This window comes from Triturus cristatus, chromosome 4_2, assembly GCF_964204655.1.
Source record: "Triturus cristatus chromosome 4_2, aTriCri1.1, whole genome shotgun sequence".
Lineage (NCBI taxonomy): Eukaryota > Metazoa > Chordata > Amphibia > Caudata > Salamandridae > Triturus > Triturus cristatus.
The window spans coordinates 567,679,508-567,706,409 of record NC_140586.1 but is presented as its reverse complement, the minus strand read 5'-3'; the positions used below and the strand labels follow the sequence as shown (position 1 = coordinate 567,706,409).

The 26,902-nt window shown below is 42.3% G+C and overlaps 1 protein-coding gene across 4 annotated transcripts in view; it reads left to right on the top strand.

Moving 5' to 3' along the window:
• Positions 1–26,902, top strand: part of PRPF38B (pre-mRNA processing factor 38B) — a 90,672-nt gene that overhangs the window by 45,900 nt on the left and 17,870 nt on the right. For all 4 annotated transcript variants that reach the window (XM_085602224.1, XM_085602226.1, XM_085602227.1 and 1 more), the window contains one exon: positions 5,681–5,901. In XM_085602224.1, the coding sequence (XP_085458350.1) occupies positions 5,681–5,901 (221 nt within the window). The remainder of the gene's footprint in view (positions 1–5,680; positions 5,902–26,902) is intronic.

Here is a 26,902-nt window from a genome sequence, read left to right as displayed (position 1 = left end):
GACTTGGCCCTCCCTGCTAAGTGAGTGCAGAATTTGAGATATTGGTCAATGTTTTTTGTTTTTTTCTGGAAAATGGTTTTCTATTCCGTGTGTGGACAAGGGTGTAAACCCACTAGGAGTATCCATTCTGTGGTAGGCTTAATTTGTTTACCTGTGATCTTCTTCAAAAAGTTTCTCTTAGAGTTGGAAATATATACTATGATGGCAAAAACATTTCCCAGGTGTGATTAACATCTCATATCCATTACCTTATTTTAAATCCATTCGTAAACTTATTATATATTATGATTCAGTAAATGACTTACTGTTTGACGCAAGACGTGTACTTAAATTTATAGGCCTTATGCACATTTGTGAGACAAATGTTTTCTTCTGAACCTGATTTATTGAACGAAAAATCAGACGGGTTAATGTTTGTTTTTAGAGTTTTTATTTATAGTTGCACTTTGATATTAAGTTCTTATGACTCGGTATAATTTACTTTCAAAAGTCATTTTTAATTTTATATAGGCAAACTCATGTTGCTTTCAGTTTTTTTACAGTTCTCCATACCACACGTTTATTATTTTGATATGTTATAATGATTTATAGCTCACTAATTGTGTTGGGTTACTTGGTGCTAAAGATCCAGCAACATCAGACCGGTAGGTGTGAGATTAATCTTTAGAGAAGAGGCACGTATTCATGAAAAAGCCATTAATTTTCTCAGCAGCTTTCAGTGAAAGAAGCATACGGAAAGTTTAAGAAGATATGTCTACATGATAGAATGTTTTTTGATAGAGGGTACCTTTTGTGTGATTTTTGTGCTTTTCCTGAGAGAATGCGAGAGAAACCTTGCCTGTATGAGCATTGTGTAGTAGAATGGTCCATCACTGTAAAGGTAATCAATTTCAGGAATGTCTTAAAGTAGAAATGAGCAAAGTTGGTGCCAGATCTTTACTTTTAAAACATTATTGCATGGACATCAATAGCAGGTCTAATCCTTGGAGACAACTGGTTTGTAAGAACACAACTGTTTCAGCCTAGGTTTTGCTGTATCAAGGCTCATAATTACGGATACCTAAGTGGTAGTGTGGACCAGCAATGCTGCCTGTGTGAAATAGCCCAGGAGTCCCTTATTCCTTGTGGTCTGCATTTGCAGGAACTTGCGGGTCTAAAGGTGCTTCCTGGCTACCCCTCATGTTCCGTAAGCAAAGTAAATGGAGCTGTTCTAAGGGGTGGGAAATCCTCTTGAAGGGTGATCTGTTCCAACTTACAAGATTTTTTAAATTCCTGAACTGTCACAGTTGTGTTGAACAAAACCAAGGTTCTGGAAGACTTCATGTACGGATCATTGAATGAACTGATTCCTGTAGCTCCATAGGAGAATGCGGACATTAAAGGACTGGGAGCATACACTGCGCCTGGCGAGATTTAATGTTTTGGTTAGATTTCTCTAGTGGGCTTTAAGCCCTGCCCCTCCTTTCCATTGGCTGGCGTCACCGTTTATGCTAAACGGTGGCCAGCCATTGGAAAGGAGCGTCTCGTGACGTACACTTTTCGCTTTTATAGCCGTCCCAGTTGGACTGGCTGCCCCGACTTACTGCTTGGGTAAAAGGTTTTCTTATCTTTATGGGGCCAAACACATGGCCCCATAGAGATAAGAAACCAGTCATGCGAGTCAGTCCAACTGGGACGGCTCGTGAGCCAGTCCAACTGGGACGGCTCTAAAAGAGGAAAGCGCACCGGCCGTTACGGGAGAGCAGTCCACAGATGCGATGCCTCTTTGGTAAACCGGAGTACGAGGGTGTTCTGGCAACCTCGTTCCTACCCCCGCCCTTCCACGGACTATATCACAGTCGAAGGCCCAGGCAGCGGGCAGCTGTTCCCGAACTCTCTGCCAGTCTTAAAATGGCCGCCGTGCCGAGGACTCACTGAGCAGTGCGCCTCCTTTCCAGCTTCCTACCCCGCCCGCTGCTGCCGGAGCTGCCTTCCCTGGAAACCTAGCTCCATATAGCGCTGCCTCGGAGCCTTGCGCGGCGCTCCGGCGAGGGCTGGGCGGCACCATTAGCATCGCGACTGTCAAATGGCGGCCCATCCTCCCCAGGCCCAGCAACAACCGCAGCAGCACCGTTGAGAGGTGAATGCGTCTCCCGTCACTATTGTCCTGAGGGTGTCTGTTCAGGCTCTTCTCACCCCACTCAGAGCACGGGCACAAATTTCATTTTCTTCTGTCATTGTTTTTGTTTAACGGGCAGTTTTATTATTATTTTTATTTTTTCTCCTTTAATATTATTTTCCCCTCTGCCAGCAATGAAAAACAAAACCACCTATTTGCTTCTGTTACAGATGAAACTTCCTCTCCCGAGTGACATCCTTTACTGGATGAGCATGAACTGTAACTGGTTTATGCCCAATTCAAATCGCTAGGAGAAATAAGCCCACGGGATAAATGTTTTTATTTTGTTGGTAAGGGTTTTCCATACAACAGACTTTGTTGTGTTGTTATACGGTGCATTTGGGCAAATGGTAGTTGTATTTGTAATGCTTTTTGTGCGTAAGATGATGCCTCCCTCTCCCATTCTGTAAATACATGAATCATTTATATGTTGAATGGCTCCTGGTCTGCATATGAAAATGGTGTTGTAGTCCTAGGAAACACTGCCATCTCGAGCACCGAAACGCACATTAAGTATGCTGTTTTTGCTCTTATTCAATTGAGTGGAGAGGGGCGCATTTAGAGCAGGGAAGATTCTTAGGTAAGTGCCCTTGCTGCTCTTGTTGACTTTCACAGTGCTTGTTTTTAAAAGCTCCTGTGCCCCAGTTTCACTTTAAACAGCTACAATAGGTACTTGAAGAAGTTGGATTAAAATAATGAAAACCTACATCTTTTACTTGTTTTAAACAATGCTTTACAGATATTGTCACAGTTAACAGATCAACATTCGTGTTTACCAATGCTTGTTTTTATTTTGTTAACCGAGCACACAGCCCATAACTGCTCCGTCACAATTTGGCTTTATAAGAGTGTAATAAAGGTGCAGGCGGGCGGATGTGACACTAAGCTGAAGGTGTTGCTGACGATACGAAGAGAAAGCAAGGGACCTTTTGGGGAGTGGCAAAAACAGATTTCGGACAAAAAACATACCTTAATTCGGTCAAACACGGTTATACATACTGCGGGATTTTTTGTGGCAGGCGAACTTGAAGTCAATGTGTGTAAGGAAGAAGTGCTGCATTGTAGGGTGCCCAAAAATAACTGTGATTCAACACATCAATTGTGGTTTCATTGTTGCTTTTTGTGATTCAGTCAGCATGGCTGTTTAAAGTGGTGAGAGGACTGAACACCTTGATACTTGCACATAAAACGCTAGTGCACGCAAGGCATCCTGTGCCGCACAAAAGAAACGGTTATGTGCTGGGCAACTTGAAGTGGTTTTTGCAGTTGTAAAGGGCTTAGTGTGGTGTATGTGGCTGCACGTGCTATTATACAGAATACATGCTCAATGTGTGGGAAAGCATTATCAAAATAATTGTTGCTGATTTACATTTAAACTACATTTGTTTTTGATTGGCAAAGTCTTCTAATTGCTAATTTGATTAGCTAATTAGTTGATTGGCTTGTACACTGTGCAACCACAGGTGGAAGAACACTACATGCAGTGCTTAATTTGAACATGTGGTTTCCGGTGCCAAGTACCGGCACTCAATCATCAACACTGGCGCTTTTCATGAGCACCAGTAAACGACAGGTTCACATCTATCTTTCTATCGATCTATCTATCTCCATCCATCTAACTACGTATCTATCTCCATCTATCTCTATCTACGTATCTATCTTTATATCTCTCTTTCTATCTCTATCTATATTTCTCTCTCTCTATCTATCTTTTTGCTCTTTGTTGCCAGAGTACTTCTCCTCTCCCTATTTTTCTCACCTGTTTGCTTCTCCGCACTGCTTCCCCACACCCTTAGTGTTGATTCTCCTAACCCGCATGTTCCTCCTTTTTCCTTCTTGTTCCTTCCCTTCCCCTGTGTTGCTTTCCTCCAAGCCTCGTGTTGCTTCTGTGGTCTTCCTGTCCTTCCTCATGCAGCTTTCGCCTATCATCTACCTTCACCTGTGTTGCTTTCACCTCTCTCCAGCCCTCCTGTGTTGCGTCTGTGTTTTTTCCATCTTCCCCCTCCCTGTTAGTTCTGCTCCACCCATTTGCTTCTTTTCCTCACTTTTCTGACTAAAATATAAACACTTTTGCATGTTTTGTTTCTTTTTAGTTACAGATTCAACGCGGTTTTGTAACTGAAAAGCACAAAAAGCGCAAGCATTAGTATTCTACAACACTCGTATCACTTAGGAGATTCACTCTTACGTGAGCCCACCTTTTCGTGTAGCTTTGCGCTACCCTAGCATTACTCCAAAATAGAACGTAAAATGTGAAGTGGATGGAAAGAATGTGTACCTTTGGTCGAGATCATGTCGGGGGAATATTTTACAGGTGATAGTTTCGATCGGAGGTTTCCACTATACATTGATGCTACCAAAGTGACATTCTGAACGGCTGAGGTAAATAATGATTTCTACAAGTGATGTGTAGACTGACCTCAAAATAGTTCCTGAAAATTGCAGTTCGGTCAAAATGTAACTTGATACATCAGACCTCTTTCTTTTTTACCCTGTCATTAAAGGACTCTACTCCCGGTAACCAGAAACATAAAAAAAAATGTTTAGTGTGTTCTGCCTTTTTTTATGTTCATTGGGCATATAAACAAGACAGCTAGAAAGTAAAGTTATGGCACCAAGCTCTTACCATAGTTGATCGGTAGGAAATGTAAAGATTAGATGCTGAATGTGATGGGTGACTAACGGCCACATTGTGTAAAGGATGTAATTGCTTGTTTAAATGTAAAAAGGAGGTTAAGTATGGATCGGTGCATGCTATGTAGTGGAATTATTAATCTCTTCGTACTTGAATAAGCTCACTCTTTCCATGGATCTGTTGAGCTTCAAATATTTTTCAAAATAAAACTGAACACTTAATGTGTGTGAGTGCAAGCAGCAGAATTCTTTGTTTATGTTTAGGTAACAATGAATCTCACTTTCCTTGTGTGCTTGCACTGTAGGTTTTGGACTGACAATAGCTGACTAACATGTCCTGAGCTGCGAGAGGGCATATCCAGAAGGCCTTCATGCGGTAATGACACTTTTCAGAGACAATGGTCATCATGGATTATGCATTACCAATATTTTTCATTTATTTATTTCATACACAACCCTAAATTGGAAACCTCGCTGCTTCATGGCAGTTGGTTTGCTATTGCTTTCAGTTACTGTACTAAGAACCCTTTTCACAAACCATTTTGTATGATTACAAGGCAGGACATGAAAAATTCCAACAGTTAAATGAGTCACTGATGTCTCTCTGTGTAGGTGTATTAAAAAACAAAATCATAACTTAGCTTCAAAATAAAACTGCTCCTGCAACACAGATATCAGTAGACTTGTGGGTCCTGCCCTTCTATATAACTTTTATTAAGAATGCAAATGAATCCTAAAGAGCATTACCTGATTAAAAATGTCATAGTTTAATACATTTCAGCAATCCTGTAACTGGTAATATTAAAAAAGAATATTGATTTGCAGTGAATGATGAAGGTGCTCTTTTTCTTGATGATGTGGATTTTTTTTTTTTTTTTTTTTTTGCAGGACCTAGATGTGAAGGCTGGTGGAGGCTGTATTATGACTATTGGGGTAATGCTTCGCTCTTTTCTCACAAAACTTGAGTGGTTTTCCACCTTGTTCCCAAGAATCCCTGTACCTGTTCAAAAACAGATTGACCAGCTTATAAAAACAAAACCTAGACAAATCAAGGAGGGCAAAGAAGAAGCAGAAGAAACTGAGCGACATACAGAACGAAGACGTTCAAGGTTATATAATTTATATCCTTTCTGATTGTGTTTGATAATGTACTCTGTAATGGTGAGGGTGGGATTCCCACTCCAAGTCCAAATAGGAAAAAACTGTAGAACTATTTCTTTTCAATGAAAATCTTCTTTGGAAATGAGCAGCAGGCCAAAGACCATAGTTTGATACCAAAAAATGAATGTTTTCTGTGTTGTGCACAAGCTTGTCTCCTCTCACCAAACTAATTTTAGACAATATAAATGTACCAACTTAAATGGTGATAGGTAATATAACGGAATGCAGACTGTGTACACGTGATATGCACTCATCTAATGTTACTTCATTTGGCACCTTTTTATTCACTATAAATGTGCTATCCTTAATTTGCCAGTATTGTAGCTTGTTAAAATGTCCAACTACAGTGACTTCACCTCTATGTGAAGAATCTACATGACATTTTTACTAAAGAAGTGAGTTGTGGCTTGCATTGAAGCTTTGTGCAAGGGATTTAGAAACTGGAAAAATCTCTAACCTTAAGGCAGAGGTCTTCAAACATTTTGATGCTGAGACCCCCTTGTCAAACTTTAAGGCGTAAGGACCCCCTTCTTACAAAAATTTCTTGAATCTCGTACTCATCAACTATTGACAACCATAAACGCCCCCAATTCCCACAGCAAATAATTTTTATGGTGGGGAAATAATATTAAACAGTGTTTAGCAAACCAAAGGTCAATAATCGTGGGGGCGTAGTCAAAGGTGTAGCTAAAATCAAAGGGCCTCATTCATGAGGAATTGGCGTAGGGCAGCGCCGCAAGTCTTCTTGCAGCGCTGCCCTACGTGAATGTGAAAGGGCAGGAATGAACCTCATTTATGAAATACGGTTAATTCCTGTCCTTTTCTCTTGCGTTGGTGCTCAAATTGCTGCCTTGCACCAATATAGGCAGGGTTGATTTTGTACAGAAAGGGGCACCTTTCTTCACAAAAACAACCCAGAGAGGCGTTTTCCTCTTTCTACGTGACCTGCAAAATGCAGCACTCATGGAAAGAGGAAAAAACAAGGAGAAATTAAAACATTTCTCCTCTTTATGCCTCTGCTGGGGAGGCGTCTGATTTTGGAGCTCCCCGGGCTTACATGATTTTGTAAATATGGGGTAGCATCAAAATCCCTGTGTTGCGTGGGAACCCTGCTCAAAGCCCATGGACCACCTCCTTGACGCAGAGAAAGGCAACGCAGTGACTTGTGCTGCTATGTCTTACTCCATATCTATGAGGCCATGCAAAGTCATTCAGGGTGACTTTACACTGCCTCATAGGTATGGTTGAGACACTTGCGCCACTGGAGCGTCAAAAAAAGTGATGCTCTGGCGATGCAAGCCTTTCATAAATAAGCTCCAAAATATTCTGTACTTTTTTTTTTTTTTTTTTTTTTTTTTGGTCTTTCACCATCAGGTAGCTACATGTAAAAAAAAAAATGGGCAGCGTAAATCATAAATGTAAAAATTTATGGGAAATGCACTGTAGTACATTATGAAACCTCTATTAGTTGATGCACTGCAGAGTTGTATGTAACCATAGAGCCACATAATTAATTCTTGATTAGTGCAGTGGAGAATAATAATGTGTATTTTTTAGTGCTACAAGGTCACAGCCTGTGACAGAAGGCACTGTGAATATGTAAGTCTGTACTTGCATTACACACAGTGAAAGATTGAATGCTGCAAAACGTGCAAATAGTTTTACGATAAAATGGTCTTTCCAAAAGGTAGATTTTAGTAATACCAGAGCGTATGTAATGCAATTTGTTTTTACATAACTGTCACTTCAACACATCTTTAGGGGGTACTAAGGGCTGTGTAAATGCAGTTAAAATTAAAAGCAAGCCTTCCCAGCCCAGTTGTTAAATATTTGCACTACCACTCAAAAGAAAAAAAACTTTCATCACAAAGCTTGGAGTGATTTGATCAATTAAAGCCAGAACCGCTCCCAAGCATCCTTTACACAGTGCACATTTGCATTTCATGCAGGCAAGCAGCTGATAACTATCTAAATCAGCCCTCCCGCTGTCTTTTTCCAAAAGGAAAGAAAACGTTTTGGTTTGCTAGGGACAAGTGAAGCTGGGGATGCGGAACCCTCTTCCCAGGACTCCACGGTCCTGTGGGGGTCGCACCCCTCAGATTTAAGACCTCTACCTTGAGGTAACTAGTGCTATCCTAAAATTTGAGGTTTCCCTAAGACATGCCACAATTACCGCCTCAAGCATTCCAGTGAAACCGAATTCCCTCAGTTTAATTACTTCAATATGACGATCCCATTCCACTCTGTGGCAGTGTTGAATTTGACAATCTGGCAGCCATATTGGAAAGCTATACACAACAATGATTAAAATTTAAGATGCTAGTGGGGAAATTCTTCACCATTAAAGACCATTTACTAAATTGGGACATGTGCTCTCACTCATGGAATGCCATTTCATTTGTTTCAGATAAATCCAGTCATGAAAATGTTGTGCTCACAATTATTTATTAACCCCGTCGCTGCTGTATCAACCCCATATCCTTTTTTCCAACATCTGGGGATTCTAAAAGTACCCAGGGTTTGTGGATTCTCTTAGAGGGGACTGTGAAAATAGACCAAATATATCTAGATTTCTGTTTTTTAGGGAGGGGGGGGGGGGGAGTGTGATCTGGTAAAAGTCTGTTTTTCCCCCTTCTTTTAGAAAGGCATCCACAAAATGCTTTCAGGAACATGCAGAGATGAATCAAAAAACCTATATTTTTGTTTTTACCACAGTTTTGGCATTTTTATTTTAAAGAGGTAGCCCTTTTTTCCTATTTTTTGGCCCTCAGCATAAATTCCAGTTTGTGGTGGAAACCAGTGTGAAACTCATGGGCGATCCAGAAAAGCTATTGATTTCTGAAAAGTGTACAAAAGTTTGCATTTGGCAAGGGGTCATTTGTGACAACGTTTTCATGTAACTTTTTTCACAATGGGCGATTTTATGGAAGCCATATACCATTTCATCCGTTAGGCCCTTATGGTTGCAGTGATATACGTGGTTTGTAGGTTTTACAAGAACCGAAGGAACCCAGAGCCAACAACTGAGCTGCACTGTACAATGCTTTTTCATTGTGTACCGAGCATAGACCAATTCATATGGTGAAATAAGTAGAGTGAAAAATGAGTAGACAAAAACTATGTATTTCTTAAGTGAGCACAATATATGATTTTGTACATCACTGAATTTGTCAGTACCCATCCGTATAGCGTATGATTTGCAAAGTATTTTTTTAATGTAGTCTTACACACTGGCCTACCTTTGGAAGGCACACATGCAGTGAAATCCAGTTGGTAATAACGCAGCCAAATGATTCTATGCTCCCACGTGTCTTATGATAATAACGCAGCCAAATGATTCTATGCTCCCACGTGTCTTCTGATAAAAAATAAAATGCTAGCTCTTTTGTGTGGGTATGCCTCATGTCTGCAACCACCCAAAATGCAACATGGATACATCCCATTTTCCACTCAAACTTTTTTGCTAAGTGTGTAGCTGTGAACTTTTGACTAACTTATTTGGCACCTAAGGAAACCTAGCAAACCTGTACATATTTCTGGAACTGTCATCCAGTTGGTTCTGATGGCCTTCCTACCTTCTTTGAAGGGCATTCTTGCGCAACTCCTGAATGACAACACCACCATCATGTGGGAATTTGTGTTGTGCCAGGATGCGCCCACCGAAACACTCATTGTCAAGCTCTTTGTAATCTAGAATTTCCCCCTCATGTTTCTTTGGAATACATGTTGCACCTACTATGACATTGTCTTGGGTATTCCTGCCTCTGCCAAAGTCAGGAGGTAACGGACTAATAGTGCTGTACTTGGCCAGGAGGGTCTTGTACTCTGGCTGAATCTGTTTGTCTGCCTCTGCTCAGTCTACCTCTTCGGGAGGACCTGCTCTCCCATCAACAGCGCGATTCTGAACCCTACCAGCCAAAACCTTCATCTTCGTGCATAGATATTGAGCGAAGGTGATCTGCCCAGTGACGCAGTGGATTTCATTTTGAGTGCCTGACCTGGCTTGGAGCCGCCTGTAATGACCGCACACTACTGGAGCTCCGGGCTTAATAGCGCATTAGCCCTACATCTGTCCATGAATCCGGACCTGCACGGGGGTGACGAGCGCAGCAGTGAACATCTCACCCCGACGAGTAATCGAACTTGCCAGAACATCGTGAAAGCCAGCAACAAACGTGAGAGGCCAGAGAAGCGAGGGGCCTGGAAGCGGTGAAAGCCTGACCCTAATATCAGAGGGCTAAATCAGGGCAACAAGACTTGCAACTGCCAGGGAGAAACCCCCATCTCCCGCACAAGGCTGTAAAAGCAGCTGGACAGTTAGCAGCTGAGTCTCCGGGGACCAGCGGAGTAGGCCTTGGCTGCGTGAGGCCCTGAGTCTGCGGGTGGCAGAGAGACGCCGCTGCAGGGCCCGAGACTCAGATCAAAAATGAGGCCGGGGGGCGGCAGGCTGGCTCCAGCCCAACGCGCAGCGGGCTGCCTGATCCAGATTGAGTAAAACGATTGGATTGGCGGCTCATGCAGACTAGAAGTTTCCAGGGTAAGAGAAAGTGAGGCTGCACACAGTAAACTCTGTACACTCGACAGACTGGGAACCCGATACTCTAAGACCACTGTAAGAGACACGGAGCCAGACATAGTCGAAAAAGCATAGAGGGAGTTACTTTACCAAAGAGTGGCCATGTTAGAAGGGCAGTCAACAAGAGGTACTCCCAGGCGGACATTCAAACCAGGAGTCCTGATTCTGCCTCCTAGCAGCTGAAGAGACTGCCCAACAGGACTAAGGAGGGGGGCCCGGAGATAGTGCGCAGAAACTAGGGAAAAAAGAGCTGACTGGTGAGACGTCTAGATAGTACAATCGTCAGGCCGGGTGGAGGGGTTAAGGGGGGGGGGGGGGGCACCTGGACCTACAAGACGAATGAGAGAGGCCCAGAGCTGATAAGATGTACGGGGGTAAATTGAACACACCAAAGGAGTGTCCCTGGACTCTCACCGGCCGCGGACTCAAAAGGAAATGGTGACACCAAAGGCCTCATTCACAATACAAGCAAACAAGATGGACAAGTACGCAGTCCTAAATCCCCCGTACAGTGGCTCCAGGAGCCCAGACGTAAGAAACCGGGGCAGCAGAACCTTCGCTGACTTGACATTATGGCTGCCATAACGGACCTAAAAGGTACTATCGAAACCAAAATAGACACTGTCCAATATTCAACCTGGCACTTCGTCCGGTATGCCAATCGTGGCGCACCCTAGATACCTAGCACTTCAGGTGTCCTCCTAGGTTTACGGACAGCCACAGGTTGATCCCCACGTGCTTTTCAACTGACACGTATCCGCCGCCTTCCAGGGCTGGGTGCTGAGCCCGGGAGTGTTTCCAACCGTCTCCTCACTCCAGAATTCCGCTATCACATCTGGTGTTGCGTGTGTGGTTGGCCTAAAGCCTGCAACCCTCCCCAGAATCCATCACCAGTGCGACGACTAAGTGCGCTACACCATCACCACAGCCCGGCTATCAGGATCTCCCAGCCCCCGGGGAACAACCATCCGTCATTTCGCCAGCCGCTCTTGGCAGCCCTTCAACAGCGCCCCTTTGGCATTCACTGTTGAGGTAGGGGGCACTCCACTTATCTCAGTCCTCTAGGCGGGGGCTATCCGTCGCCAGAGGCTGTCAGTACTACTACTGGCCCTGTCATCGCAGGGTCAAGTCTCGAGGGCCGCCGCAACACAGTGTACTCCACTGTTCACCAGACCCTCATTCCCAGAATTCGCCTCTGAGGTGTCACCCATACACCAAGGTCAGGATCTCCACCTCCCTGCTTCGCTTGGGGTAGACGTCTTTAGGCCTGGCGGATTATTCACTTCTGGGGCCTCCCCTCTCCACAATGTGCTCTCTGTGGCAAGAGCGGCTCTCAACAGCGGCAGCTGCCCTTCCGCCTCCAGGATACCCCCCTTTCATCAGGGTCAGGATCCCTCCTTCCCCACTTTGCTGGGAGCCAGGCTTCTCAGTCCCCTCCAGCACATGTGCCCCCGGAGACCCACTTCACCTCGGGCCGATCCTATGAACGGGTCCCGGGAGCCTCGGGTCCACAACTGCTCCTCCTCTCAGCCAGTTCGGTGTTCCACATGTGAACTCTCAGGCCTCTCGACCCTGGAATCACATGAATCACCACTGCGGCCGTGTCTCCACCTCCTGGTTCCGCTTTAGCCGGGCAGGGCACCCAACGGGGCACCAGCGTTCAGTGCGAGCGCCGCCGCACCTGGAATATGGTGGCCTGGCAGGCAGAGATTCCAGTTACGTCGTCCCACACAGCCGTTTTACCGCAGCCCCGTTAGCTATTCCGGACTCGGGGGGGTGGGGGGGGGGGCTTTCTAACTTCAGTATGTACCGGAGGCATTTGGAGACAACCATGGTGGGTAGGAAGCTGTCTGTAGGGCTGCCCCCAAGACCAATCCAGTCTGTTGTCCCCTCTGGGATTTTAGCTGGAAGGCGAGTGCGTTGAGCAACCCCAAAATTGTATAGGCAGGAAATCAAAGAAGCTCTGTGTTAAGGTGAGTGTCTGTCGTCTAGTAATTGTGTTCAGAAGAGGTGAGTTTCGGCCATTCTCCTTCTAAGTTATCATAGCCTATTTAAAAAAGACCAAACTTGTACTTCAGCCAATCAGGCTGCTTTGCAATCTAGAACACTCCAGAGAGACGTTCCAATCCCTCATATTTTCTACCGCATGTCGTTCTAGGGGGTCTCTATTGAGCTCTCATTTTTTTCCTACTTGGATAGTTTCTAGATATTTCCAGTACTCGGGTGCTGTGGGGATATTTACCTTCTACCCACAGTGTTTTCATCCATAGAAATCGGATTTCATTTAACCAGCATGTCCGACAAGGAGAAAGTCTCTTCAGAGTCTACAATACCCGAGGTAAAAAGAGACTACGCTCTGAAGCCCCACAGCAAGACTGCATTATTGCCTCTACCCAGCTCATTCTGCCAAGGACTGTAAGGTATGTCTCCAAAGCTCAAAACCAGGAAAGTGCCAGTTTTGGACTCTGGTGGTGACGACTCCTCTTCGAGAGGGAGAGATCACCCCATTCTTGTCTGAGCAGCCAAGAAAAGCCTAAAACAAGCCCACTCCTGGGTCTTCCAAAACCTGCAGTCCTTCAAAATCTACTCACAAACCTAAGACTTCTTCAAAAAAAAGTACCTAAAGGAACATTCTGCCTCCTCAAAAGAGGCTAGATTCTCATCCTCTGAGCCACCTCCTAAGGTCAGTCACTCATTCAAAAAGCCTTCCTCTGCTCCACCTGCCGACAGATTGCACCCTACCGTCAATGAGAACATAGTCATTGGCACCGACGATGAAAATGTATACAGTGGCATCATTGACATCTACAATCACTACGTTGTCCTCCTCCTTCTCAATGACGATAGTCATTGATGGCATCTATGACTAGACCGTCGACCCTGAAGCTTTCCCTGATCATCTCATCGACTAAGCCGTTGACAACCCTGCTGATGTCCGTGAGATCGATGATGACTACTCTGCAAACAAACGATTCAGTACCCTTCAAACATTTTCAAAAAAAGTTTCTCATATATTATTCTATTTTTGTAGAAATACACATTATAAAAAGTGCTCCTAAAATTACACAAACATGTCAGTAACAAGGACAAACTTTGTAAACATAAATAATAATGGTGGCAAAAGAAGGAAACCGATTAAATGCAATGACAAGTTTGTGGAATCACAAAAACCTAACACTCAATGCTTCCTCTTTTTATTTTTGACCAGGGAAGGCGTCAACGGCGTTTCTACCATAGTCATTTGGCAGGTCATCATCAGTACAAAAACAATAAGAAGCAACTGTCAATTAAAATTTGAGAAAATCCTAGGCAACACGAGGGCACAATGGTCGCTCAATCAGTCGGTCTCCTTGCAATTATACGTGGCCAGGAGGCTAATAATTTCATAGACACTTGTACTCCTCCCACGGTCCGATTCTCAAGTAAAGATGTATTACGTGTTTTCACGCATTCCAAATCACACAAATGCTCAGAAGGCAGGGCTGGTTAAAAGTTGCCTCCTTTAGGCCTGAAGTACAAAATAAAATTTTAGATCCTCCCTTTGATGGAGGGCCTTGTTCGGCAAGCATGTCAATGAAGCCCTGCAAGCAGTAACAACTGACACAGAGATGACTAAATCTCTCAGGACTCTACAGTTAAGATGCCATTTCGTGGGACCAGGTGAAGAGGCATGCCATCATATAGAGGAGGTTTGTCCGCAGTACCGATATCCCTCCTACACATTCACCTCCCAGCAGTTTCATCTGCAGTTTCCCAGAGACCACCTCAAGCGGCCTACTACAGACCTGTGCCTAGAGGAAGAGCAACACGTCAGGGAAAGGACGCTGGTCGTTGCCAATGAACTGTGACCGGCTCTGGCTATCCCTATCTCTATCTCTTCACCATTCAGACTAGGAGGAAGAATATCCCAGTTATCCAACGTTGGCAAGCGATCATATCGTGCCAATGGGTCCTAGACCTTGTTCATTTCGGCCACACCTTAGAATTCGTTAAGAACCCACCATTAAACCCAGCGCACACCTCCATTCCCAAACATCTACAACTGCTCAAATTGGAGGTCAAGATCATGCCTCGTGAGGGAGCGATAGACAGGGTCCCTATTTCACAACAAAGAAAGGGATTCTATTCAAATCTCTAACTCATTCGCAAAAAGTGAAAGGAATGGTGGCCTATCCTTGACTTTAGAGATCTCAACACGTATCTCAAACGTTCATTCCACATAGTAACAATACAAGATATTCTCCTACATCTAATCCACAGAGATATGTGCACTCTTGACCTGCAGGATGTTTATTTTCACATCCCCATCCATCCCCCAGGAGATTCCTATGGTTCACAGTAGCCGGCAGCCACTACCAGTTCAGGGTTCTTCCTTTTGGTCTAAAGTCAGCCCCCAGGATATATATCAAGTGTCTGGCTCTGGTAGCAGCCTTCATAAGGAAACAAAAACACCAGGTGTTCCCGTACTTGGATAACTGGCTTGTCAAGGCGAATTTCAGTCAAGACAGTATATACACAGGGGTAACCCAATACTCCAGCCGCATCTGGGTAATACAATAATAATCAAAACACATTGATGCGATGGAACAGATCATATACTTTTTTCGAATAATGTGAAGGATACCATAAATTATTCCTTCAAGATAAATTACTAAGGGTAAATCATGTATTCATATAATTGTCTGAACACAGCTTCATTCAACACATCTTATTTTAATCAATATACATATGAAATGTCAACTATTCAATTGTACATAAAGTTTGGACAAAAATCAAACAAAAAAGCAAAATCTAAATAACTAAGGAACATCTTATCCATTCCTTATTCCCCTAAATATGTCTATGGATGCTAACTCCTTTTCACTATAAGCATTCCATTTATATAAAGTAGCCCCACTCAGCAGTACTAGGAGGCAACACCACTTGTACCTCTCTAAACAGTTTATTAGTTCTTCGTATGTCTATAACACAAATGATTTAAATTTATTGGGAGCTCTTTATATTCAAAAAAGTCGACGCGTTTCAGCCCAACTTGCTTTAGGCCTCATCAGGACTAGGGTTTATAAGGATATCTCTCCCAGGGAAACACCACTAGGGCAGGAATCCCTGTCGGACCGTCAGAATCATCAGCGTTTTAGTCTCTATCAAAAAGGACTATGTGATCGTTAGGGTCAAAATCACCGAATGCCAAATCACGGGGGAGCCCATTAATCGTAACCCCCAACTGCAATGTGTAGTTAACGTAGATTCTTTCAATCTCTACAAACACGGCGTACTAGCTTAGCTCAAAATCCGCCTCTCCACACGGTTCCGTAAAGGAATCACATCAGTCAAGAAGCATAAGAATCAATAAACGCTTGCAAAGTCCTGTTCAACGAGCTAGGTCTCACTCTGAATTGGAAAAAGTCAAGCCCACAACCATCAAAGAATATCTAGAACACAAGTCGAGCTGAGTCACGCAAACCAAGATGGCTGCCTCCCGCTGAACCTCTAAGTAGCCCAAATTACCGACGGCTTATTTAAACGATTAGGGTTTTTTTCTACATACCTATTGCCCAGAATACTGCTTGTTCACCCCAGCGCTTTCCTTTGGCAGGTTTTGGAAGACGTTTGTGACAGGTTTGGTGCTTTTTTATAGGCTACTGTTCTCACCGGCTGCTCATCTGAGATTTGTCAGGAGAGCTGAGCTCTACTTCAGGAAAGGGAGAGGCTGGAGGTCTGGAACCACTCCCACAGTCAGCTTCAGCTGCTGCGCTCCATTACTTGAATATCTGTTTTTCTTCTACATTTTAACTTTGGGTGATTTTTATTTTTATATATATATATATATATATTTGTTTTAACTCAGTAAAGTTGATGGAAAAACCATCTCTACAGGGAATAACAAACGTAAACCAACTATTTCTTCACCACCTGTGAAATCTAAGATTGTGGACTCAAATGAACCATCTTTGTCCACTTTGTTGGAAGAATTTCAAGCTGTATGTCTAAATGCTGACTCTTGTGTCAGAAGTAAAATAAAAAATCCGTAAAGACATGGCTAGTCTTTTGATGAAAATTTCGTATAACTCAATTAAAATCCGACATAATAAAGCTAAAATTGATAGCTTCACACCTATGGTAGCAAAGATTTAACCAATGAGTCAGGTACTGTTGGATTTAGAAAATCATTACCGTCAATACAACTTATGTATTTTTAATCTGCCATAAGACTTGGAAGGAAATGATTGTAGGCAGTACTTTGCTGCTGGGTCTGTTAAAGCTGCAATTTTCTGAGAAATTAGAAATCGATAAAGCGCATAGCATTCCTTCTCACAGAAACCCTCGTCATAGCAAACCACAGCAAATGATCCTTTAAGTTCTACGCCCTAATCATTTGGTGATGATTAAGAAAGCCGCTAGACAAATTCTGTCTTTAATGGTAAATGGAAATAAAATCTACATACACCAAGACTTTGCCAAAGAAACTGTTCAACTACGTAAAGAATTTACTGACATGAGACCACGACTACGCTCCTCTGGTTTCAAGTATGGTCTCTTCGATCCCTCTACTTTGAGAATCTGGAAAGAAGGTGTTTCAAAATCTTTTCAACGCCCAGAAGAACTATGTACTTTCTTGGATCATCAATCATCCGTGTCCATGGAAACAAATGCACAAATACTTGACTTTATTCATTTTTTTCTGGTTCGTTTTTCTAGGTCTTGCTTTTCAATTTAACTTGCCTTTTTTTCAGATTAGCTATATGGGCTTTCTTTTTTGGTGGGTTATTCTTGGTCATGGGTGTGTGTGATTCTATGCTCTATTTATGGTCTCATGTTGTCTTGCGTATGTTTGTCCTTGTCTTTCCTTTTCTCCCTATTTATCTTATCTAGAGCTACTTTTGATGTGCGATTTGTCCTTTTCTACTGGCTTTTCTATTAACCTATGGCTAATTTCAATCCCTTTAAAATTGTTTCTTTCAATGTTAAAGGATTAAGACATCCTGTTAAATTTGTATTTCAAAAGTTTTTTTATTTTTATTGGTTGCTTCCAAATAAAACAGTACGTACAAAACTACAAATGAGGGACATACGAAAATAAACAATAAGAATAAGACCATAATTAAATGGCAAACAGATGTCCCTGTTAAACAGATTGATATGGCGGTAAATCACAGATTAAACACTTGTAGTATCGGAGTATTACCACACTGGCGACTAAGACTGTTGTCGAAGCCATGAGGTATCCAAATGATCAGCCCAAGCACATAGTACAGACCACTTAGGAATCTGCCTCAACTAATGGCTCTAGAGCGCTGACTTATGTTAGGAGAAGCGAACATTAGTGTAAGTAGACTGTGGGTGGGGTTAGTTTTTACAATTGGTGTGGTTCATGGTGGTTTGTGTGAGCTAAAGTAGAGATCACGAGTGTCCCAAATATGTCTGGTGGAAGATTTCCACGGTGAGTTCTGGAGAGTTACATTATCAGCCCCTCGTAGGTTAGTGACCCAGTTCAGCCAGCAATTAAAGGAGGCTTTGCGTGTGTCCTTCCAATTGCTGAGTACAATCTTGACCGCTGCTATTAGAAGTAGGTCTTGGAGCGCCCTATCCTTTTCATTGAGTGATTCAGCTCTGTTAAATTTTTATCAGTTAATTTAGCAAGTCAGAAAACGGAGAATTGTTTTTTACAGGAGATACATTGACGATAAAATAAATGCAGAAACATTGGTTGATACTATAGTTTCTTCACCTGCAATTAATAAGAAAAAAGGAATAGCTCTCCTTTTTGCAAAAAAAAGACATTTTCAAATACGGAGTAAAATTTCAGATACAGGTCGGTACATTATTGTTAAAATTAAATTGGATACTACACCTATTTATTTAATTGTTTATGGGCCAACAAATGATGAACCCAAATTGTGGTTCTTATATTTATCACAGAAGTGCTCAAACTCATTATTAGAGGGGGTTTTAATTTAATATGTGATGCTTTCTTAGATAGATCATCACAATGTAAATATCGCCCACCTAAAGCTTTTTTTCGCTTTAAAATATTTTGTTTAAATAACTAAATTAGTTGATATTTGGCGATTACACCATCCAAGTAAAAAATGTTTTACTTTTTTCTCAAATCCTCATAATTCTTATTATTTATTAGTATCCCGACAATAATTCAGTCAATTTCTACTACATAATCTAGATATTTCTGACCATGCTCTTAATTCAGCTATTTTTCAGTTCACCCCAACTCTTTTACTCTGTCCAGATGGTGTATGAACACTCATACTGTTCTCAATGAAAATAATACACCAAAACATTTATCTGCACTCTGTACTTGGTAACATGAATGGACGCATTTAAAGCATATATGAGATGTGTAACCATTTCCTTTATGGCTCATGAAAACAAATCTTTTCATGCTAAAATTAAAGATTTGGACAAACCAATTGCAAAATTGGAGAGATTTATTTCATCTAATGATCTTACATACAAAATGCAACTACAAAAACTTATGAATTCAACTCCATTTTAAGTAGACGTGCAGGTATGCAACTTTCCAATAATAAGGCCAAATTTTCTTTTAATGCTAATACATCAGGTAGATTTTTGGCAAATTACTTGACTCCTATCACTGCGATCCATGGTGTTGATGGTAATGTGGCCTTATCCCATTAAGATATTGTTAATGAATTTGTAACTTATAAAGAATCTTCATATAATCAACCATCTGTTGACTCTTCTTTGACAATTTTTTGCACAATTGTGGTTTACAGAAAATATCAGTATTGTTCCAAACTATCGGCCAATTTCCTTAATAAATCAAGATTGTAAACTTGATGCCAAAATACTTGCAACTAGATTGACCTCTGTGCTTGATTCTATTGTACATCCTGATCAATCTGGTTTTATGAAACTTAGATATTCTGCAAATAATACCAGAGTGTTGCTTCACGCTATTGAGCTGGGACCTAAATTATTAGAACCTCGTGGAATGTTGGCATTAGATGCAGAAAAAGCCATCGGTAAAGTTAATTGTCCATTTTTATTTCAATTACTAGCTATGTTTAATTTTGTTGAGTTATTTATTTGCATGATATCTGCTTTTTATACCAGACCTTCTGCTAGACTTTTTATGAGTGGTCATATTTCTTATCAATTTTCTTTTTAGGGGTACAAACCAGACCAGGCTGTCCTTTGTCTCCTTTACTTTTTCTTCTAGAATCTCTGCTTACTGCTATTAGAAAATGTACAGATATTAATGGTGGTAATATTAATAATGTTACTATAAAAACAGCTTATGCGTATGATCATTTGTTTATTAGTAATCCTGAGTCATCCCTTCCTCCCATATTTCACGCAATATCGCTATATTCTCAAATTTCTGGATCCAAGTTAAATGCAAACAAAACAGGGATTTTTTCTTTCCTTTAAATGTATATTGTGTGCCTGACATGATGCCTATTCAAGATATATTTTAGCAAAGGGAGAAATTTAAATATTTAGGTGCATTTTTTCCCCCATAATATTACAAAATTATTCACATTAAATTGTGACATTATAAATTATATCAAAGAAAAAGTATCCATATGGCATTCTTTACATCTTTCTTGGTGCGGGAAAATGGATTCAATTAAAATAATTGCTTCCAAAATATTTTATCTTGTTGCTATGTTACCAACTCAATTCCCTAGGTCATTTTATATAAAATTCATTTGGAATAATAAAACTCCTTGCATCAGTTATAATATATTGAAAATGGTAAAATGTAATGGGTGTTATGGGGTTTCTGATGGATACATCTGCCAGTGGATTCCTCACCTTGTGAATATCCCCTGCGCCAGCAACATTCGGAAACTTTTGTAGCCGTCCACGCCGATGAGGTCGAAGACGACGTCACAGAGGAACGGCACCGCTCGCGACTCCGCTGATGTCACTGGCTCCATAAGAAGACCTCGTCTGCGTGATGACGTCAGTTCCCTTTTTTTTCGCGCCGTCAAAGCCAACGGATTTCGGGAATCGCTGTTAGCGTCGTTGATACTTTGTGTATTCTGGTTATTTTTCCTGTTCTCTTTCGAGGATGTCGACAAAAAAGTCTGGATTTAAGCCTTGCCGGGAGTGTGGCAAGCACATGTCCATCACTGATCCTCATGAGGACTGTGTGTGATGTTATCCTCATGAGGACTGTGTGTGATGTTTATCGTCGGACCACGACGTGGATGGCTGTACCAGCTGCCGGAAGATGAGCACGAAGGCTCTTAAGGAACGGGAGGCAAAACTCTTCATTGCAAAAATGAAGAAGGAGAAGAGAGGGAGAAGATCGAGATCTAAGTCGGCGTCGAAGTTGACTTCGGGACATACTTCTCGGGCCAAGAAACATAAGAAAAAGAGAAGGCACTCGTCTCGACACCATTCTGATAAGAGCTCGGCGCCGAAGTCACCTGCTCGGCGTCGTAAGGACTCTGTTTCTCCTTCTCCTGTGCCGGATTCGCCTGCTGGTCCTTCATCTCCAGTGGTCTCCTTGTCTCCAGCTTCACCGGTTCCAGCTCGGACTCCGACGCCGGTTCCATCTCCGGCGCCGGTTCCGTCTCCGGCCACGGAAGATCTTCAAGCCCCGGGTGAGCAAAGCTTTTATATTAAAGCAAAGTTATTTTTTGGTTCACTCATTCACAATTTACTAATCCTCCCGCATGGCTTCTTATAGAAAAAGAATTAATAGCACCATTTCCTATGTCTACTTTAATGACAATGTCTAATACATCAAATTTAACTAATTAAATCTGTTATTTTAAAATCCACTAAACTGATCTTCCATGATTTAGATTCGTTATTTCAATCTCCTGTCTCCCATAACTAGAAAATATCTTTATGGTATAATCCACAGTTAAAACTTTTCAGAACCGTACTTTTTTGGAAGGCTTGGACAAATAATGGTATTTGATTCCTTAAAGCCTTATACCATAATGCCTTTCTCTCATTTAAAAAATTGTAACAAAATTTTGGCTTACCTTCTAATTTTTCCAAATACGAGCTCTTATTTAATTCTATTTTAGATTCCTTTTCTGGTAATATTCCCTCCAATAATACTTCCGACTTAAGTTTATATTCAAACAGTGACTACCTAACCTCATGCTATATCCTTAATCTATAAGCAGTTGTATAGTTTACAAGGGAGTAATATTGGTATGATTTCTAATTTCTGTAATACAGAATTACCATTATCACAAGATATTTGGCAGAAAGTCTGGTTAAATGGGATTTCAGGATGGCTTCCTGTGTCATTATTTCAAACCAATTCTTATATTCTCTAATTGTTTACGGACTCCTTTAAAGTTATTTCAAGCAAAGCCTTTGCCTTTTATTTGCTGGCATTTTAAATTACATACAGGTTCGTTAAAACATACGCGTTATGAATGTAATATATTTAATTTTTGGTTGGAGGTTTGGGATGTTATCAAATGTATATTCAGTTTTTCTGAAACAGTTTCATATTCCACTTTGATTTGTAAATCTGCTGTTCTTTCTATGTCAGTTCTAGAATCTAAACTTTTTGATTTTCTAGTTTTAGAAGCCTTTAAATCTATTACGGCTAGTTGGAAAGCTTCTTCCTCATTATCAGGACTTACATGGTGGTCATGGATAGTGTTTACTAGGAGAGGTGCTAGTCTATCTTTATCTGGTGGTGTTCATAATAATTCTGTGTATCATAGATTTTTGAAACCAGTTGATCACTATATAACTACCCATTTTTAATTCCTTGTTAATGCTTTATTTCCATCATTATAAGTTTTTTTGATAGTTAATAGCTCTATTCTTAGTTTTTGTACATGGATGATCTGTTCTTCACTTAATTTTTCGTTACAATTCTTACTTCCTATATATTAGACGTTATTTAATCTTTGTATATAGGTACTGTTATTCCATTGTTAATATTAATTAATAAGCTTGTGTAGGTATCCAGTTTGCAGCTTTTTTTGTGTTGATCTATTTTAAAATTCAATAAAATGTTTTGAACGCAAAGGAACACAAGTCAAGCTAATAACATTGGCAAAGTCCATCAGAAAGAGTCTTTCAGTGCGCCTCTACAAGTCATTATTAAGGATGTCCTCATGCGTTACTTTAGTTAAGTTCTGCTGGCTAAGGAAGCGATCCCTCCAGGAAGAACTAGACATCCAATGGGTACAAGCGACAGGTTTGTTCGATCTCATCAAAGTCACTCCAGCCACGATCAAAACTAGCTTGGTGGACTCAGCAGACACACCTCTCAGGTGGCCTTTGATTCCTAGCTCAAACCTCTCGTTTGGTCATTACCACCAATGCTTCCTTGGAGGGATGGGGAACATACTATCCAGACCTACAGAGCAGTGGCAAGTGGCAGAAGCCTTATCAGTCTCCTCAAGCTAAACGCAGTACACCTGGCCTTGCAGGCTTCCTCCCCAAGACAAAATGACTCTGAGGTTCTCATATGAATGGACAGTACAACAACGATGCACTACATAAACAGGGAGGTACCAGATCACTCCTCTCTCGAGAATCACAAGACTTGTGGGATTGAGCCATCCAAAATGGAGTGTATCTACGAGCGGAGCATGTCCCAGGAAAAAAAAGAGCTAGCAAACACTCTCGGCAGACTGAAGTCCTCTTGCCACAAGTGGGAACTGAATCAGGAAACAATGGGGGGGAAACCCAATCTTGACCTCTTTGTGAACCCACAGAACACCAAATGCCGATTGTTTGCAAGCTGGCATCACCATTCAGAATCGTGGGGGAATGCATTTTCGATGGCATGTTCCGGGATCTTTGTTTATGCCTTTCTCACATTCCCCTGATTCCAAAGGTTCTCATGAAGATGAAGATCGAACCTTGCAGAGTGATAATGATAGCCCCAATGTGGACTTGCCAACATTGATTTACAAAACCCCTTCTGCTGTCGGAGAAACCGCTCATCTGAAGGTCTCGCCTTCTCTTCGAACGATGAGTCTTGGTCAAGTCCTACACCCAGTCCAGATTCTCTTCTTTTTTCGGCCTGGCTTCTGAGCACAATGAATTCGCCCATCTGAACATCCCTCCTGAATTCGGAGAGATACATTCCAGGGCCAGAGCTGACCGTACTAACAAAACGTATTCTCACAAGTGGAAAAGATTTTGTTTTATGGTGTCAACTGGTGCGGAAAATATATTACCATTCCTATTGTGGTTGGCATGTTCAGGTTTAGCGCATGCATCCATCAGATTTCACCTGGCGGCCATTTCTCGATTCAGCCGAGCAGCCAGGTCACCCTCATTATGGTTCTCCAGAATAATTAAGCAGTTCTTCCAGCACCAGCCAAACCTCCTACTCCATCTTGACATCTGAACATTGTGCTATCGCAGCTCATGAAACACCTAATTGAGCCCGTTGACAGAGCGAGTTAAACGTACCTGTACTGTGAAGTTGCTCTCCTTGTGGCCCTGACATCTGCCAGAAGTGTCAGTGAGATCCAAGCACTCATTATTCAGGAACTCTTGCTACAGTTTAGAGAGGACCGGTCAATTCTACGTACAAACCCAAAGTTTATCCCTAAAGTCTCTTCGGACTCCCATCTCAATGAGCCGCTGATTTTGAAGACTGATTTTCCAACCCTTCAACACCGGCTGTAAGGGCTCTTCACGGTTTGGGCATCAAGAGGTGCATCAAGTTCTACATAGACAGGACCAAGAGCTTTCATAAGTCTATTGTTGAAACATTTTTTTATTGTTTTCATAGCAACAACACAGTACAAACCCGCTTCCTCCACGGCCAAAGAATGTTTAGTACACAAAGTTACCAGCCAACAACCGGGAGAATGAGCTACCGGCCCTCCCCCCTCCCTCCCCACCCCATGTCAGTGTGCCTCCTGTCTTTCACCTCGCTCCCGATGTGCCCCTTCCCTGTCTTAAATCAGACATGGGTACTCGCCCTCCACTAGGAATCCCTGTCTTTCCCTTACACTTTAGCCACAGCCTCGTTGTAGAGCTTTCATAAGTCTAATGGGTTTGTGGCTTACAGTGCCCCAGGGAAGCGGCAAACCCTTTCCAAACAGCAGTGCTAGATGGATATCTGCTGCAATTCACTTTTGTCACCAAACAGCAGGAAACTCGTTACTTCTGTGCATGCCCACTCTACAAGAGCTATTTCAACCTCAGCGGCACTGTTTGCTGGTGTGCCACTCCATAATATTTGCAGAGCAGCTACCCGGAAGAATGTTTTCTTGTACACAACAATACTGCCTGGATTTGACTCCTCAAGGGTCTGTTGCAGTAGGCCAAGTGGTTCTAAGACCTCTTTTCTTGTAAAGATGAGCTTCCTCTTTCTTATTTATTTTATTTATTGTGTTTTATATAGCGCTGGCTAGATCCGAAGGTATCAGAGCGCTTTACATAAGGAACAAGAGCTAGTTAACAACAATAATAAATTAAACATTTTTCACGGAAAATTTCAGAGTGAATGCACAAATAAAGGAAGGCAGAGAGGGAAAGGCATCATAGCGATTAACATAGGGTAAAGGAGAAATAATTCAAGATCGAGTAGCAGGGAGTTAACAAGGATAGTGGAAAGATCAAAAAGGGTGGGAGAGAGGGAGAAATAGTGTTATATGAGAGGATGCAGGGATAGGAGGGAGTCTTCTGCGACAACTAACTCAGAGGAAGTGAGCAGAGTGAACCAACCAACCTCTTACTGGTTCCACACATTGCCTATAAATGTCTCTTCTGTCTTTGCAGCATACAGAAATGCCATATTTTTAGCGAATATCATAAGAGATGTTCATTGTTAAGTCTTTTTTATTCTATGTAAAAGGAATGTCTATAGAATTGTATACAGCTCACAGTTCAGTGTGCCTCACTACTGCTCTATACTCTGAATCAGGCATGAGTCTATGAAAGTTCCAATACTAGAGTAAGAAAATAAGTTACTTAGCTGTAACTGTAGTTCTCTAGTCCTGGAATCTTTCATAGATTCACATGGGACACACCCCCTCTTCTGAGAAGCTCCTTTAAGCCTCCTTTAAGTGGTTTTCCAGCACTCGTGCAATGGATAATCCGAGGGACTAGAGCTTCTGTCAGGAGTGTTCTAGAGGACAAAGCAGCCTGATTGGCTTAATTATAACTTTTGTTTTTAGGGCCTTCATGCACTATCTTTAACATTGTATTATTGTATGGTGCTGGAGACTCCCATCTCGACCATGGTGAATAATTCAAACGGGAGTCTAGAAAGATTCCAATACTGGAGAACTACAGTTTTGCAGCGTGAATCTTTTCTGGATCCACTATGCTGTGCATTATTCCGCCATCTAGTGGTTGGGTCCGGAATTGTAGAATTTGTTCGTGCATTTTTTTTTTTTTTTTTCGTGGCCTGGTGGGTGTCGCCATGCCGTCATTTGATGTCCTTCTGTGACATCGACGTGCTTCCTCTGGAAGCTCCCACCTTTGGTCGCCATCTTCAGAATCTTTTTTTCCGCTATTGGGTCTGGATCGAAACGGAAGGAGCTCCAGAACTTTGGCGAGAAGAATCTACGAAAATCAGCTAGAAGAAAAGGATAACTTATCAACACACCGGCCTTTTTGGTGGTGAACCGGGACGCAGAGAAGAGGGGGAAAAAAGCCGAAACTTCGACGTCTAACAGACAATACGCACACAGGGGGCTCCCTGGGCGCTGTAATGGACAAGACACCATTCAAGTTCTGTGACAATTGCCACCACAAGTATGCACAGAAGGACCAATACCCGATCTGTAACCTTTGCCTCCCGTTCGACCACCGCACCGAAGAGTGCAACGCGTGCTCTGCTTTCACCCCGAAGACCTTGAGGGTGAGGGAAAGGCAAAAAAAGCTAATTACAACCGGCAGGGTCAAGGACCACCACCATTGCTGCGAGACATGGGCCTCTCCAGCGAGGAAGAGGACAACATCGCTGAAGGGCCTGAGGTCGAGGAGAATGCGCACGTCCAAGTCGTCCACGCTGGAAAAAAAAACTCGGAAGGAGGTAAGAGACAGCGACCCCAAAACAGTCGACAGAGCCCCGAAAGAGTGACTCTAAGTCCTCTTAAAACAGCCCCGCGTCGAAACGTACGGCGACCGCAATGTCATCCAAGGACAAACAGTCCGTCGGTTCCTTTGACAAGGTCCCCCAGATGGCGAAAACCCTTGATAAGACAAGGTCATCGAAGAGCAGTCACGAGAGACTCCTGGACATCGAAGGAAGAGATGGTGAGGCAAGCTTCGACTTCCATGTCGACAAGCGCCAAGAGAGCCTGAAAATCGAAGAGGAGGAAGAAGAATACTACTTCGAAGTTGAGGGAGAAGAAGAGGACCAAACCTATCACGGTTCGGCGACCTCGGAGACACAAGACATGCAGTGACAATATCTCGACGCAGAC